General features: G+C 40.4%; 1 protein-coding gene across 5 annotated transcripts in view; it reads right to left on the bottom strand.

Moving 5' to 3' along the window:
• Nucleotides 1–16,297, bottom strand: part of EPRS1 (glutamyl-prolyl-tRNA synthetase 1) — a 45,109-nt gene extending 28,812 nt beyond the window's left edge. For 3 of the 5 annotated variants that reach the window (XM_087776166.1, XM_087776165.1, XM_087776167.1), the window contains exons 1-8: nt 16,149–16,296; nt 13,482–13,566; nt 6,384–6,483; nt 4,364–4,520; nt 3,046–3,185; nt 2,295–2,389; nt 851–977; nt 105–297 (exon numbers count right to left, since the gene is read on the bottom strand). In XM_087776166.1, the coding sequence (XP_087632292.1) occupies nt 105–297; nt 851–977; nt 2,295–2,389; nt 3,046–3,185; nt 4,364–4,520; nt 6,384–6,483; nt 13,482–13,566; nt 16,149–16,194 (943 nt within the window). In that variant the 5' untranslated portion in view covers nt 16,195–16,296. Of the gene's footprint in view, nt 1–104; nt 298–850; nt 978–2,294; nt 2,390–3,045; nt 3,186–4,363; nt 4,521–6,383; nt 6,484–13,481; nt 13,567–16,148 lie in introns of all 5 variants that reach the window. The other 2 variants (XM_087776162.1, XM_087776164.1) reach the window with 1 other exon arrangement.
• Between the last annotated feature and the right edge of the window lie 51 nt (nt 16,298–16,348).

Below are 16,348 nucleotides of genomic sequence, written 5' to 3'. Positions count from 1 at the left end.
GAGATAAGCAATTTTTCATCTCATCCATCCTTGTTAATAAAAATCAAGTTTTGATGCCAAATTAAAAAGATAAGAAAGCAAGACGGACGCTTAAAATATCTTACAGTTATTTCTGTGTTTAGATTCCATTCTTTGCTCACGCTCTGCTTTCATTTGTTCTGCAGGAGTATCATCCACATATGCCTTCCCTTCTTGAATAAGCTTCTCGGCATATTTCATTATTGTTTCAAAGTGATCTGAGGTATATGTAAATTGATCTGGTTTGATGTGCAGCATTGCAACATCTTCAAGAATAACCTGCAAAGTGTGAAATTGTATACTGTAATATTCAGGAAAGCTAGCTTTCTTAATCCTCTATCCTCTTCATGCCAGATGTGGTGTTTTGAATGCTCCATTGTCCAGGAAGGATAAGCCACAAGAATAATATGACATGCATGAAAGAAAAGAGAGGCAGGAACTTATCATTAATTCACAGCCTATAATTATATGAGATCAGACTTAGACAACTTCAAGAAAGAGGCAGGACAAGAAAAGGAGATGAAAGTTGAACCGAATTACTTGTTACAGACTAAGTAGTACTTATACAATGAAAGCAACAGTGTATTGCAAGAGTTGCATATCTACATACTATAAAATAAACATTGGAGAAAGGGAAGAAATAAGCTACCAGTAAAAGGGCTTTAAGCTTTTTAAGGTAAAGATGATGGAAATTTCTTCCAAGCATAACACTTATGTCTAATACTGATACCGTAAAAATTTAGTGCAAAAAAGTGTGCAAGAGCAGATCTGCATGGCATTTACCCTTGAATTAGCTACACAGTGAACAGATTTCCCTGCACTCTTATCAAACCTTTTCAAAGTCTTCTTTCTCTTTTTCTGGATTTGTGTCATCAAATCTCATAATAAGTTTTCCTTTGAAGTTAACTTGGTAGTGCTGATTTAGCAGGGCAGCTTTGGCATGACCGATATGCAGATATCTGAAAAGGAAATAAAAAAATAAATATATACACCAGCACTACTTCAGCTAGACTTTTCTTTTGTGAGGGAAGGAGAAAGAATGGAAAGCAATACCTAAGTCCAACAAAAAATAACCAACCCAGGATATTTGCTGAAATACTGTACATTTATGAAAGTAGATCATGTTTTTTCTACCATAAATTTAGTAGTTAACTGTTAAAAATACCTAAATCTGTAAATTAGAGTCTCACTATGGATATAAAGACAGGACTGCAATTATCTCCAGTTTTACACACTAATTTAAACCAACTGTTCATGATACTCAGTAGCAGCTATCACATAATCTGAACCTACCACACTGAGTAGAGTCTTCTGAAATGGTGGTTGCTGTGTATTTTTAACATAAGCTAAAAAGCTACTGTCAATTTAAACTAAATATAAAAAACCCAAATCCACAAAATGAAAATTGCTTCCAAAAAAAATCAAAAATACGTCTCCCTAAAGAACAGTGTTTTAAGTAAAACACCAGAATTAAGACACTAAAAGCTACTAAAGTAATGTGAGAACAATGTATGTTATACACATACATGCACATAATACATAACTCATGATATTTGAGCAACAGTTTATACTGGACTAATAGAGTAAGAAACACTACTACAGAAGTCACATGATGCTGAACAGCCAGTTTAATGAAGAAATGCAATCATGGAAATTTTACAGCTCATCAGGCAATTCTAAAAAGAAACAGAAAATTAAAAGCTGGCTGAAAACTGTAGTTATGAAGTTGGCCTGTCACATCTCCACCGTGTGGTCTTTAAAGAGTTTGTGTTTTGGGACTACATACAGTTCAGACCGCTGGGCCAAAGGCCTCCATTACACATGCGGTGTCAAGCTTCCCAAAGGGAGGCTATCCCATACATCTTTCCTTTCTCAAATCTAAGCTTCCTTGAGAAGCACTACAAGTCCTTTCACCCAACTCATAAAGGCTGTATTTACACATCTTAGCTCCTGTCAGTGCACACGCCTCCATCATCCATTCAAATGCCATCCTTCTGCTTCTCCTCATCCCACTGCTGAGCAGCACCATGTCACCGGCTGGCAACTAACCTCCCTATTCCAAGTTCAGGCAACACTGCAATGTGAGGTATAGAGGAAAAGTAAACATACAACTCTGACATAGATACGGACGAAGCTTTAACTACTCTTTTGCCTTAAAAGTCTTGTCTGATAAGCTGATTAACACCCTCACCAAAGCATGTTTTTCTTCTTCTTTTTTTTTTTTTGAAAGAAAAAAAACACAAATAGAACCTTCTCAAAGTATTTATGTTTCTTACCCACTTGCTTCAGGAGGAAACCTCACGATGACCTTTCCCATCTCTGCACCAGGAAGTTCCACAAACTTCCCGACATCTGCTTTCTTTTCTGTTGCCTTAAAAATTAACAGAGACATAATTACAGATCACATTAGCTGTATAATCAGATATAAAACTCTAGATAATAGCTTCTGCTCCAAGGTCTCCGTTCAAACCAGACAACAAAAAGCTGCCATATTGGACCCCAAATTCCCCTCTTTGCAACTTTCCCATTACTCGTAGTACATCAAAACAAGATTAATTCTGGAGTTTTAAGTTACTCTGTCCTCAAATTTGATCCAGGACTGAAAAGTCCCACCACGTTGTTTAATTTATTCCACAGAAGAAAACAGGTGCTAGCCAAGTTTTTATATCTTAGTGTTCTTAACCTGAATGTGATTAACAAGTTCAATCAACCAAAGACTGCAATCTTTGCAGGTCTATCAGGATCTCAAAATCCTCTTTAGAAAAAGCAAACAATGTATCTAAAGAGCAGTGCTGATTAAGAGGTGTCATTTTCACATGATTCCATTTAAGCACTGGACTACACCACTCATGCCTTCCTAAATATGGAAGTGACAGCTTTATTTTTAAACAAGATTTCTAAAAAAATTAGTTTACTGTACAACTGATTCCTTCTAACTTTTAATTCTCTAACTTAAAAAAAAGATTGTCTTATAGTGTATTCACACAAATAAAGCTACTCTCTCCAGAGGATCTGAGTAAATCTTACCATTTTAACCTTTGGTGTGCCAGAAGCCCACTTGGCTGCTACTGACTGAAAAGCACGCTGTACCTCAAGAAAGCCATACCATCGCTTTGCATGGACAGGAGCTTTGTTTTGCTGTAATTGCTCTTGCCATATGTTATTATCTGTTAGAAAACAAATAATTTTTTTAAGCTATTAAGTTCTAAAAATGGAATGATTACCAACAGCAATTTTTAAGACAAAAAAATATTATTATTTTTTAAAAAAATCTACTTAAGCTCTCTTCTGAAAAGACACTTAGCCTTGGGGACGTATCATTCTAAAGCAAATTAAATAAACAAACTCCCTCCAAACCCAGAATATACCGAATTCTTTCTTGGATTCATCAAAGCAGAAGGTGCAGGGGGACTGGGGAAACGTACATTTTTCTTTGTATCACCTACTTGAAAATTACTAACAACTTTTTTTTTTTCAAGACAGAAATATATGATATCCCTCTAGTGTCTTTACATTTGATGTTTTCTAAGCTTTACCAGAAGTGAAGCATGTATCAATACTACCCTTTATTTTTGAGGGGCTGTATTCCCACAATCTACTTTTCAAGGAACACAACTTCACTAGAAAGATTCTGATGGGGAAAGGAGAAAAAAAATGAAAGAAGTACACTCCTTTCGGATTTCTCTCAAGAGCAGGAACTTTGAAAAAATACTGAAAGATGTTAGCCTTTAACTTTGAATATGTATTTTACTTGCAAGATGAATTTGGTCATACTGAATGGTAGATTGACACCTCTCTACTTTAGACATACATCTAAGAGAATATAAAAAGCAAACCTGTAAAAACAGTTCATGAAAGCTTCCTTTAACCTCTGAAAGGTATTTCATAGGGCAACATACACCTCTCTTAATAATTTAAACTAAATACCAAAGAAATGTCCTCTACTAAGATAATGTCATTGAAAAGTCTGTGTATAAAATTTTACTCCATATTACAAAATAATTTAAATATTTAATCCAAAATTTTGGGCCAGAGCAAATTTTCTTATTTAGGAAACAGGTAATAAAAAGACACTCTTACAGTTACATAAAAGAAGTTAAAAAATTCCCATCTATAATGACATCCTATAAATTTCCACACATAACAACAATTTTAAAAAATGCTAGGGTTTCCTAAGCTATACTATTCCCATTACTAGAGAAGCACAGGCCAAAGCAGTATATACAATAGTATACAATCTGGCATACAGCTAAGAGTCACTACTAGCATCCACAAAAAAGGAAATTTGAGGACTCCTGATATACACTGATTGCAAGCCAATGAAAGTGAGAACATACACTGATACCTTTTAGTACAGCCCAGACACACAAGTCTGCAAGACTCAGAGAGTTTCCGACCAAGTACGTTCTCAGAGACAGACAGTGGTTGAGCTCTTGGACTGCTGAAAGGAACTGGCCGGCAGCGGATAACTTTGTAGCACTAAACTCCAGCCAATGGTCAATCTAGTTTTAAGGGACAAAAGATAGTCAAAGTTACTAAAAGAATGAGAAAGCAGCTTGTTAAAAATCTGAAGTAATATACAATCCATTTAATAGCTGAACAGAAAATATTAACTGGAACATTAGCATTATTGGACAACAAATCACAATATATGCTCAGAGAACATTTAAAACAAAATATACTGAAACATTCACCCAGAACTATACTAAATGATTAAATTTAATTTCTTCCTTCAGGATGTATTTGAACTGCTGAAAATACTGACTTTACTGAAGCTATTCCCATTGGTAAAAATAATCAGCAGTTCTTATTTATCACACACAGTATATAATAATCATCATTATCCTTCAACTATTTAGATACCACATTCGTGACCTATTTGATCTTCCTGGTACTGCTACTGGACAAGCATACCATTTTGTCCTCCATCCCTATCTTCTCTGCCTCATCTCTTTCTAAATCTGAAGAAATCAAATCCCACTTCCACCTTATTTCCCTCCCCCCTCCTGCAAAACAGTCTCCTATAAAAGGAAATATATCTTGGTACATAAATTTAAAAAAATTAAGAATCAGACCCTTGGTTAATAATGTAGCCCTACCTATAAATTGAATCCCTCAATCCTGTAAGAGACTAAGTGTCTCTTCTAGTCCTCTATCCTTATTTCATGTGCAAGTGTTCTGTAAACTGCATCAGGAATCCTTCCAATATTCAAGCCAACGTGGCAGGCGCAGATGTAATTACACTACCATGGAATTCAGTTCAGTCATTTGCAGTTATGCTCCAAAATATTTGCACTACAAATGCAGCTGTCATGGTACTTCTCAAAGTACAACTTTATTTTTAAAAGATGCAGAGGGGAAAAGAAGTATTTTATCAAAAATACCAATCTTGAAAGTGTGTTTGCAGAGGTCTCGAGGCTTAACTTGGAAACAAGGTTTTTGGTCAGAAAGTTTAAATAGCCACAAGATAACCTACAACTTTTTAAATGCCTTACAAGAAATATACTAAGACAACTCTTCTCTTGAGACGAGCTATAAAGGCTGAAGAGTCATTACTACTAGCTTCAAGTAGTTGTAGAAAAGAGTTGAATCAAAACCTTCAGTTCCCTCCCCAAACTTCAGAGGAAATAAATTTCAATTTATCTGTTAGTTTCAGCCACCAACTTGAAATCCAGCATATGATTATTCTGAGCTAGACTCAGGAAGAATTCCCTCTTGTTTCATACCATATCCACAGTTCCTAATAACTTTCTGTAATCTGTGTAAGCAAGGAAGACCAAAAAAGTTCCTGTTTTGGCACAAAAATTCTGGTGCTCTCGGGGTACCACTAGGGAAGCATTACAGAATACAGGACTTTGCACGAGGGAACAGTCCATCTATGTGGCGATGTCACATTTCACTGAATTAAATCGGGGTCAGGGTTTTGTCCATCATACACAGCAAAATCTATTTCAGTATTTCAATGTCACACAGAGTTCCTTGGTTTTATACTGACGTGTTACAAGGTAGCAACTGATGGCAACAGAGCTAAGGAAAGTGAAGAGAGAAAACTGTAGATACCACCTTCCCACCTGAATTATCTTATATTCGTGAACTGTCAGGTTAAGAGTTGCTGTTGCAGGGGTGGGAACGGGCAACCCTTTCAATGCTCAGACTAATGACTCTTCTTTATAAAAAGGAACAAGCTTAAGAAAACAACACCCTCTCAGCATCCCACATAGTTGGAATCTCAATCTAACAATAAAATGCAGACACAAGTTACTAAACCAAAACAAAATAAAACAAAAAACCTCCACGCTTTGATTGCAGGCCAAAAGAGAGGAGAAAAAGGAAAAGAAAAAAAGAGAGGCATGATTCCTTCTCACCTCAGTGTGTTCCAACAGATTCGAACCATACAACCCAGCAGAACCAGCAACTCTAGCCAGATAACGTGCTATTGAATTCACATCGGTAAATGAAACATGCCTAAAAAAAGAAATAGGCAAAATAAGGGCATATTAAATTACTACCTCCAGTTCAATTTTAATTGTACACACATAGTTGAAACATGTGTAAAGCAAACACAAAATAATTTCTGGGTGAACCAACAGGTACCACGTCACCAGAATTAAAAAAATATCTAGCAAAAAAATATATCAGTCTTTGTTTTTCTATCACCAGATGGAACAATAAGCTTCTAAACATGAAACAATTTTGTTTAGATAGACAGAAATAAAGAAAATAAAACTCTGATTATTCTTTCAAAGAATAAAACTCTCTCTCCACATCTGACAGAATGCGTAAGTATAACCTGAGCTACATATTTTCCAGAATATAAGGAGCTAAATCAACATTTGTTTTCTTTTCTTTTCTTACAAGAAGGATGACTTTGAAGAGGATTCCTAGAGAATCTACAGAGGAATCAGAAGGTCTCCACCGTGGTTTTGAGAGCTAGCATCAGAGGAAAAAGACCTGTTCATTTGTTACTCACTTCACTCAAGTCACACTTCACAGAGACTATCCCCTCTTGAACAAACTTGGCTGCCTGTATTTCTGGTATTTACTCAGTCTTCTCCAGATAAAAGACTAATCTGAATTTGTTTTTCCCATTCTGCTGTTGAAAATTCTCAATAGATCTGGAGGCGAAAGGCTCTCTGAAGAGCACACTACTTTCTGTGTTTTAATCTCCCTTTTCTACCTTACATACAGCATTACAAAAAGCTGCATACTGTCAGAAATCTAGCTTCAAAGTCATCTAAGATAAATGTGAACATTTTCATTAATATTTACTAAAGAGCTTTGGAAGGAAGATGCATCACAACCATTAATTCTCCAGATAATGCTCATCTCCGCAGTCCCACATAGGTGTAGATTACAAAATTAGAGCTCCAATTGCTTCTGAACAAGCACTGACATCAATAAAAAGAGTTCCTGTATGTGTTCAGTTCCACTCAATTTAATGGACTGAATGCTACACTTCAATTTGTCAAAAAAAGGTTTCATTTCTGTTCTATCATTGTTCCGTACTTCCTGCTACACCTACTGTGTCCTTTATAAAATTAAAAGAATTTTTGATAGCCCTCAAAAAGCCTTCAAAAACCAAGGAAAGTTCTGAAAAGAATATAGAAGACTTCTTAGAATCATCGAATCGTTTAGGCTGGAAAAGACCTTTAAGATCATCAGGTCCAACCATTAACCTGGCACTGCCAAGTCCACCACTAAACCATGTCCCTAAGCGCCACGTCTACCCATCTTTTAAATACCTCCAGGAATGGGGACTCAACCACTTCCCTGGGCAGCCTGTTCCAATGCCTGACTGCCCTTTCAGTGAAGAAGTTTTTCCTAATATCCAACCTAAACCTCCTCTGGCACAACTTGAGGCTGTCTCCTCTTGTCCTATCCCTTGTCACTTGGGAGAAGAGACCAACCCCACCTTGCTACAGCCTCCTTTCAGGTAGTTGTAGCGAGCAATAATGTCTCCCCTCAGTCTCCTCTTCTCCAGACTAAACAACCCCAGCTCCCTCAGCCGCTCCTCATATGACCTGTTCTCTAGACCCTTCACCAGCTTTGTTGCCCTTCCTTGGACACGCTCCAGCACCTCGATGTCCTTCTTGAAGTGAAGGGGCCCAAAACTGAACACAGTATTTGAGGTGCGGCCTCACCAGTGCCGAGTACAGGGGGACGATCACTTCCCGAGGCCTGCTGGCCACGCTATTCTTGATACAAGCCAGGATGTTGTTGGCCTTCTTGGCCACCTGAGCACACTGCCGGCTCATATTCAGCTGGCTGTCAACCAACACCCCCAGCCTATCTTTTCTGCCAGGCAGCTCTCCAGCCACTCTTCCCCAAGCCTGTAGCGATGCCTGGGGTTGTTGTGACCCAAGCGCAGGTCCTAACACTTGGCCTTGTTGAGCCTCATACAATTGGCCTTAGCCCAAAGATCCAGCCTGTCCAGGTCCCTCTGCAGAGCCTTCCTATCCTCCAGCAGATCAACACTCCCGGCCAACTTGGTGTCATCTGCAAACTTACTGAGGCTGCACTCGATCCTCTCGTCCAGATCATTCATAAAGATCTTAAACAGAACTGGCCCCAATGCCAAGCCCTGGGGAACACCACTTGTGACCAGCTGGATTTAACTCCATTTATCACAACTCTTTGGGCCTGGCCATCCAGTCAGTTTTTTACCCAGTGAAGAGTACGCCCATCCAAGCCACGAGCAGCCAGCTTCTCCAGAAGAATCCTGTGGGAAATGGTGTCAAAAGCTTTACTAAAGTCCAGGTAGACAACATCCACAGCCTTTCCCTCATCCACTACGCAGGTCACGTTGTCACAGAAGGAAATCAGGTCAGTCAAGCAGGACCTGCCTTTCATAAACCCATGCTGACTGAGCCCGATCCCTTGGTTGTCCTGTACGTGCCGTGTGATGGCACTCAGGACGATCTGTTCCATGACCCGCCCTGGCACCAAGGCCAGACTGACAGGCCTGTAGTTCCTCAGATCCTCCTTCCAGCTCTACTTGTAGATGGGCGTCCCATTTGCTAACCTCCAGTCAACTGGGACCTCCTCGGTTAACCAGGACTGCTGATAGATGATGGAAAGTGGCTTGGTGAGCGCCGCCGCCAGCAGGTCGCTAATCATTTCCCCTTGGATTACAGGGGCTTCATTCTGCTCCCCATCCCTGTCTTCCAGCTCAGGGGGCTGGGTACCCCAAGAACAAGTGGTCTGACTATTAAAGACTGAGGTAAAGAAGGCATTAAGTACCTCAGCCTTTTCCTTGTCCTCTGTCACTATGCTTCCCACCACATCCAATAAAGGATGGAGATTCTCCTTAGCCCTCCTTTTGTCACTAATGTATTTGTAGAAACATTTTTTATTGTCTTTTACAGCAGTAGCAAGATTAAGTTCCTGTTGGGCTTCGACCCTTTTAATTTTCTCCCTGCATAACCTCACGACATCATTCTGGTCCTCCTGAGTTGCCTGCCCCTTCTTCCAAAGGCTGTAAACTCTCCTTTTATTCCCAAGTTCCAGCCAAAGCTCTCTGCTCAGCCAGGCCGGTCTTCTCCCCCATCAGCTCGTCTTTTGGCACATGGGGACGACCTGCTCCTGCACGTTTAAGATCTCCTTCTTGAAGAACGTCCAGCCTTCCTGGACTCCTTTGCCCTTCAGGACTGCCTCCCAAGGGACCCTGTCAACCAGGCTCCTAAACAGGCCAAACTCTGCGCTCTGGAAGTCCAAGGTAGTAGTTCTGCTGACCCCCCTCCTTACTTCTCCAAGAATCAAAAACTCTATCATTTCATGATCGCTATGCCCAAGACAGCCTCCAACCGTCACATCACCCACCAGTTCTTCTCCATTCACAAACAACAGGTCCAGCGGGTGCCTTCCCTAGTTGGCTCACTCACCAGCTGCACAGGAAGTTATCTCCCCCACACTCCAGGAACCTCCTAGACTGCTTTCTCTCTGCTGTATTGTATTTCCAGCAGACACCTGGTAAGTTGAAGTCCCCCACGAGAACAAGGGCTAGTGACTGTGAGACTTCTCCCAGCTGCTTATAGAATACTTTGTCCACCTCTTCATCCTGGCTGGGTGGTCTGTAACAGACTCCCACCATGATAATATTGATATATTAACAAATATAATGAGTCCCATTTTTAGTACAAATGGAACAGCCAGTCTCATTAGCCTAACTGCACAAAAACGTGAGGAACATAGTTCATTTGTAGTTTTTTCGCTTCTAGCTTTTCCAGCTTCTAGAATCCAGTATACAGAAGATCCATAAAATATAACTAAAAACAAAAGCCATAGTGGGGGGGTTAACGTACACAAAGTATGTTCTATTATAATTTCACACTACTATCATATTTTAACGAAGCTTTTTCAAACTGAGAAAAACAAAACATTTCTAATACATTTGCATCTACAGAAAGTCTATGAAATGTGTTTTTATTGTTTTCACTAGTTCATACTAAAACAAATACCCTTGATTGCTTGAGCAAAACTGAATAAATATACGAAATGTGGCAATGTTACTCTGAGTAAAATCTTACTTGTGCTTAAGAAGTTGTTTATTTTCTTTGGCGAAAAAAAGATCTACTTCCACCCAAACGTAGAGCTAATTGGCCTCCTTTCTTTGACAAAGTTACAAAACATTAAAGCTGCTCTTTGCAGCTAGCACCTGCTAACTCCAGGGGTAAGTAATGAAGAATAACCAGGGACAATGTAATGTTACAAGCACAGAGTAAGTGTCTCTCAAAAGTGACATGAAATGCCACATAATTAAATACCAGGGCAAATATTCAAGAAGCAGAAGACAAGACGGGAGAAGGAAAAAAAACCAAACACAAAACAAAACACAGAGAATCTCCAGTTGTAATAAATCATTACTTGTAATTTGTAAAAAGCATTGCAGAATGGTTCTGCGCAGAGGTAAGACACACCTACCTAAGAGTAATACTACTCTGAAGCATGCATGTGCTCACAACAGAAACCAGAAAAGCTGTACTGCAATTTGTTATCTGATGATAACATCATAACAACAACAACAAGATGCAGGTATACTAGAACACTCCATAATGCCATCACCATTTAGCAGAGTGGTTTGTTTAGGAGCTATTACCACTTGAGGTTTTGAAGTTAAGGCTTCAAAAATGACCTTCAAAATAAAATTCATGATCTCAAATTAGTGATAAACTTTTCAGCTAACAAGCTGACAGCTAAGTTTCAGCTATTTAGCTGAAAAGTTTGTTACGAGATTTTAGCTGCACTTCAAAATATAACATAGAAAAATCGCAAATAAAATGTTCTCTCTTGTTCAAGTCAAGTCATTGGAACTAATGGTTTCCCAGAAAAAAAAATATAAAAAAACTCAAAGTCTGAAATATCTCAAGTGAATTTCAAGTCATGCCAAAATAAGATAGCTTCAGCAGAATTGATGCCATGAAATCCATTTACCAAAAACATTAGTTGAGATATGAGTTCAGCTGATGCTTCTCAAGTTACAGATACACTTTTAACAGACTTTAAAATAGAGAATCAATTTTTAAAATGATTGTACAACCGAGCAAGAGAAAATTAATGCAATATTGAGGTTTGGAATAACTTCTTAAACATAATCCAATGCCAGGGATGAGATAACACTAACACACAAAAAATTCCATCTGATGGAACTGCGATTCTAGATATTATCCGCATGTGGCTAAAGTGCAGAAGAAGAGCTTTTGGCTTTACATTTCTGACAATTTCCATTACAGCTAAAGTGAGTGGTTTTGCAATGCAGTGGGAAGAAGGCATGGTAACATAAAATTATCTAATAAAATAAAATATTATTTCAAAGCCGAGTATATACATTTATATTATTCCAAGATCAGCCCCGTGTGTCGCAGGAGTGTATATGTGCATGTATACATTTTGGTATATACATACACACACACACTGCCTAAACTGACAAAGGAAAATGAAACCAAAATCTGACTAAGACTATTTAAGGGGAAAGCTCTCTCATGCAACTAAAAAATATCCAACTAACTCTCTGTTATGTATGCTGTATTCCACATGTGCATAACACCAAAATTAATATTCTACCAATTAAGTAACCATACAACCTGCCACATTTCTCTTGCTTCAATTCAAAATCATAAATTCAATGCCATCACTAGGCACAGCAAAAGACAACATGTAAAATCAGAGATTACAGTAAGGAAAGAACTCATATCTGAGTTCAAGCCTAACATTTTAAACAGAAAGCAACATTTGCAACCAGTAAAGCAATTATTATGATTGAAGACTGTGAATCATCCCATGCTCGGATTTTTTGCAGAAGTATGTACGTAGTGACAAGCTCTTTCCCTAAGGTTAGAAGGCAGTGCAAAAGCTCGGTCAGTGTTAATTTACAAGGATCCAGTCAGGATCTCCACAACGCAACATAAAAATACTATGTTGTTTTTATAACCATTCTGCAGACATTCAGGAATACCAATTTATGATGCATTGGTGGCTTCAACAGCATCTTCTACTGAAATAGCTCACAAAATGCAAGTTTGTCAGCATATCCAAGAACAACAGATTTTTTTTTCCCCTGTTCTCTCAAAAACAATCAATATTCAAAATCTGCACTTACAATCACTAATTCCAAACTCATCAGAGTGTTAATATACTTTAAGTTAGGACTGCAATGTTTATGGGTCCAAATATGCTCCTCACTATAGATATTAGACATCAGAGATTTCCACTGATATGTCAGTGGTACTTAAGATATCAGGATATCTCCTCTTGATATATCCAAGTATGTTACCTGATATGGAATCTAAGATGACAATGCAGCTTCCCAAAACTAATAGCATTAGGCCTGCATTACTGATATGCATATGATCTTACTCAGATCATAAAAACCACCTTCATGCCCTAAACGTGAAAATATTTATTCCAATGGCAGTGTATTTTTAGAAGGATAGACAATAGGTTTCTACAAAAATTTCCAAGACTATTTCTACAGGATGCAGACAGATACACTGGATAGCACGGCATAGTTAATTAGCACTTTTCTGAGGTAACATCATGCCTTCATTTATATGCAGCAGTGAGCCCAAAATAATGCCATATAAACCTTTAAAATTCATTCCACCACATATGTAGAAGTCCAAGGAACCTTGTATACCAATCTTGCCTGATACAAAATGGCTTTGCTTTTGATAATCCGTGGCACCTCAAAAAGACAAATACCGAAACAGTAAAGTGACTGGTACAGCATAAACGATTAGACATAAGTGCATGGAAGTAAAAATACCCAAGCTCTTTCCATAAAAATCAAGTTTAGAATATATTGTAAATGTTTTGTCTGTGCTACAAAAAGACATCAGTAATGCAGTGATGAATAAAACTGTATTCTTCCCTTCCTCCTACCTGAAAAGGTTACTGTCAATGTTACAACCATGTGACTTTTAAAACTGCTGACCCAAAGCTAGAAGGAGAGATGCAAAGTCACTTACTCGGACACACGGAGGATGGTTTCTTTGCCTTCTTCCACCGAAATTTCAACATCATTCTTCACATGCTCCACCGTCAGCAGAGCTCCTTTAAAAAAAACAAGAGAAAAAGATACTAAACTTTCTTCCAGAAAAGATATCTTTCATAACAGTAACAAAAGAGTTACATTTCTTATCAAATAGGACCAGGTGACTGAACTGGCTCCTTCAAGTAAGATTGCCCAGGGAAGAAATCAATGTTCAGTCTTATATGCAAGAGGCTTCTTATTCTTGGCAATCCTTACAGCTTCAAATTGATAATGTCCAGCATACAGTAACCTGCAGTGAGCTCAGCAAGTGTCAGCAGCAATACATTTTACTTCCTAAGGGTATTGTAAAAATTAGTCCTGTCCCCCAATATATGTAGAAACGTAATCAAATTGCTTTTAATTATTGAACAGTAATGTACTCCATCCCAACCCTGACACGTGCATCAAAGGAGATCAATTGCTGAATATACCATTACTTTCTGAACAAGGATAAGGCTATTTTTAACCTGATTTAATGTTTATGAAAAGATTAACCATTCAAAACCCAGAAACTCTATCCATGTAAAAGTGCAGGAAGCTTATACAAGCTTTTCAGAGCAAGTAGTTTACCAGTGACAGTAAAGGAAGGCCTCTAGAAATGAAAGAATTATTGAAGTTTTTAGGCTACATCACCAGCTGGAAGACAGCTCTGCCCATATTGAAAGTGGCTTGATGCAAACCTGCTCTGATCTTGATGCTCTACAGCACGACACAGTAGCTCAAACAAAGCACCGAGCTAACTTGGCTGTATTTCTGGGTTGGCTCTGGTCCAGATTCAGCCTGCTGAGCATAAGTAGAGGAGCTTATGTTCTTTTGCTTTGCTCAGAAGCACGTACGAAGACAGCAAGCTTTTGGACAGGCAAACGTTACTTAAATGAAACTAGCCAAAGGACTATACTCTAGGTCTTGAAAGGCATCTAACCTGTTACAGTCTTCATAGTGCACCATGCACTTTAGCTTCCCTAGAACAACGCACAGACTACCCAAGGCAGATGATGTTGCAAGCTATTAATACACTGGCCTAAATACAAAGCACTGGAGCTAGGAATTCCCTAGCTCTCACCTCTGCTCAGCTGCAAACCCCTCTTGTGGCATTAAGCTTTTATCAACAGTAAGTCAAGGTTCTTCTTCCCTTCCCTCAGTTATCCATCTGTGAAAGTCAGGACGACATCCCTTATGCAATATGTTTGCAAGACATATAAGTATTTTAATAATGTACACGGAAATGCTTTGAAAATGGCAAGTGTTATGCACACCAAGCTATGTAATTAATACTAATGACGTTAAAAGCTACTACACAGCCATGATGAACAGTACGAAGTAGGAACGAGTAGGATGAGTGTGCTTGTCTTCTTGATACAAATGTTTACCAAAGTGTTTCCATCTGTAATATGTAATATTTCTGACATAATTATGCAATCTCCTGAATTAAATCTCTAGTGCCACTCACCAGCTATCAAAAGAACCCTCCAAAGCCCCTAAACCCATGTTAATCATAGCTCATATTGCATCATATCTTTTCTAGCAAATCAGTATAAACAAGTAGCAGGAGAAATGTTATTTAAAACTTATATATTATTATACCTTAAATCAGTAGTCATGCAAGTTGTATTCAACTCTGAAATGCATTTGGAAATAACAGCATGAAAAAGAAATCAATAAACTAAAATGAAGAATGGGAAGAAAATGTATTTTGAATATTTATAACAAAATGAAGAAATGGTACGGAACACGTATAAAAGGCTGTTTCCATATGGCAGAAAGTGTAATCAAGGAGGTTCTCACATTTTTGAAGGCAGAATAACATCGAAGGACAGTGAGCAACTGAAAAAGCAAGATTTTGCACTGCAACTTTGAGCCAGCTCCCCAGCCGAGCCGGATTTCAGCAGCAGATTAGAACTGACAACAAAAGATACCAGCAATTAGGCAGAGCTCACAAACAAGCAATCTGAATTAGGGCTGCCTTGAAAATTTAGCCTCAACGTGCTAAGTCACTCGAGGGGTCTACCTATGACTCAGTTTCTTCAGCGTAAGTTATGCTAAGTGCCGGCAGCTGTCACCACTGCCCAAGCAGCCACCTGAAAAAACCTGCCGGAGACCAGCCCTGCCCGATCCCTGCAGACCGGGGCCGGGCAGGCGCGGCGGAGCGGCCGCTGCGGAGCCCGACGCCTCCTCAGCCCCTCAAGCGCCAGCGGGACCCCGCGGGGGCCGGGCCCCGGCGGCGACGTGGCCCCCCTCAGCGCCGGCCCTGCCCGCCGGGGACCGGCCCCGCCGCCCCCCTCGGCGAGGGGGGTTGGCCCCGCGCCCCGGGGACCCGCCGGCCGCCTCGGCCGCCCGTGCCAAGGCCGCGGCGGGCACAGGGCCCCGGCGGGCGCACGGCCCCGGCCTACAGCAGGGCCGGGCCGCAGAGGCAAGGGCGGGCACGGGCCTCCCCTCGCGCCTCGCCCGTCGCCGCGCGCGAGGACAACCGGCGCGCGGCGCCGCATGATGCAACGCGGCGGCCACGCGCCCCACGCGCGGTGAGGGGACACCGTCCCGTCGGTTGCCCCGAGGAAGCGGGGAAGGGGAGGGGGAAGAAAAAGCAGGGGCCGGCTGCGCTTACCGAGCGGGGGGCTCCCCGCGCTGACGGTGAGGCTCAGCGCCGCCATCCCCACCGCCGCCGGCGCCGCGCCGGAACCAAAGGAGAGAATGAGGCGGGGCGCGCGGCGGCGCCAGCTCGGCGAAGGCCGGCTCGGCAGGCCCCGCCCCTGGCCCCGCCCGCCGCCGCGGGGCGGGGCCCCGTCCCTCACTTCCGGCGGGAGA

Source organism: Nipponia nippon, unplaced genomic scaffold, assembly GCF_047370975.1.
Source record: "Nipponia nippon isolate SJK-2023a ecotype South Korea unplaced genomic scaffold, ASM4737097v1 scaffold_4, whole genome shotgun sequence".
Lineage (NCBI taxonomy): Eukaryota > Metazoa > Chordata > Aves > Pelecaniformes > Threskiornithidae > Nipponia > Nipponia nippon.
The sequence above is the reverse complement of the archived record's forward strand: the minus strand, read 5'-3'. Positions and strand labels throughout refer to the sequence as shown.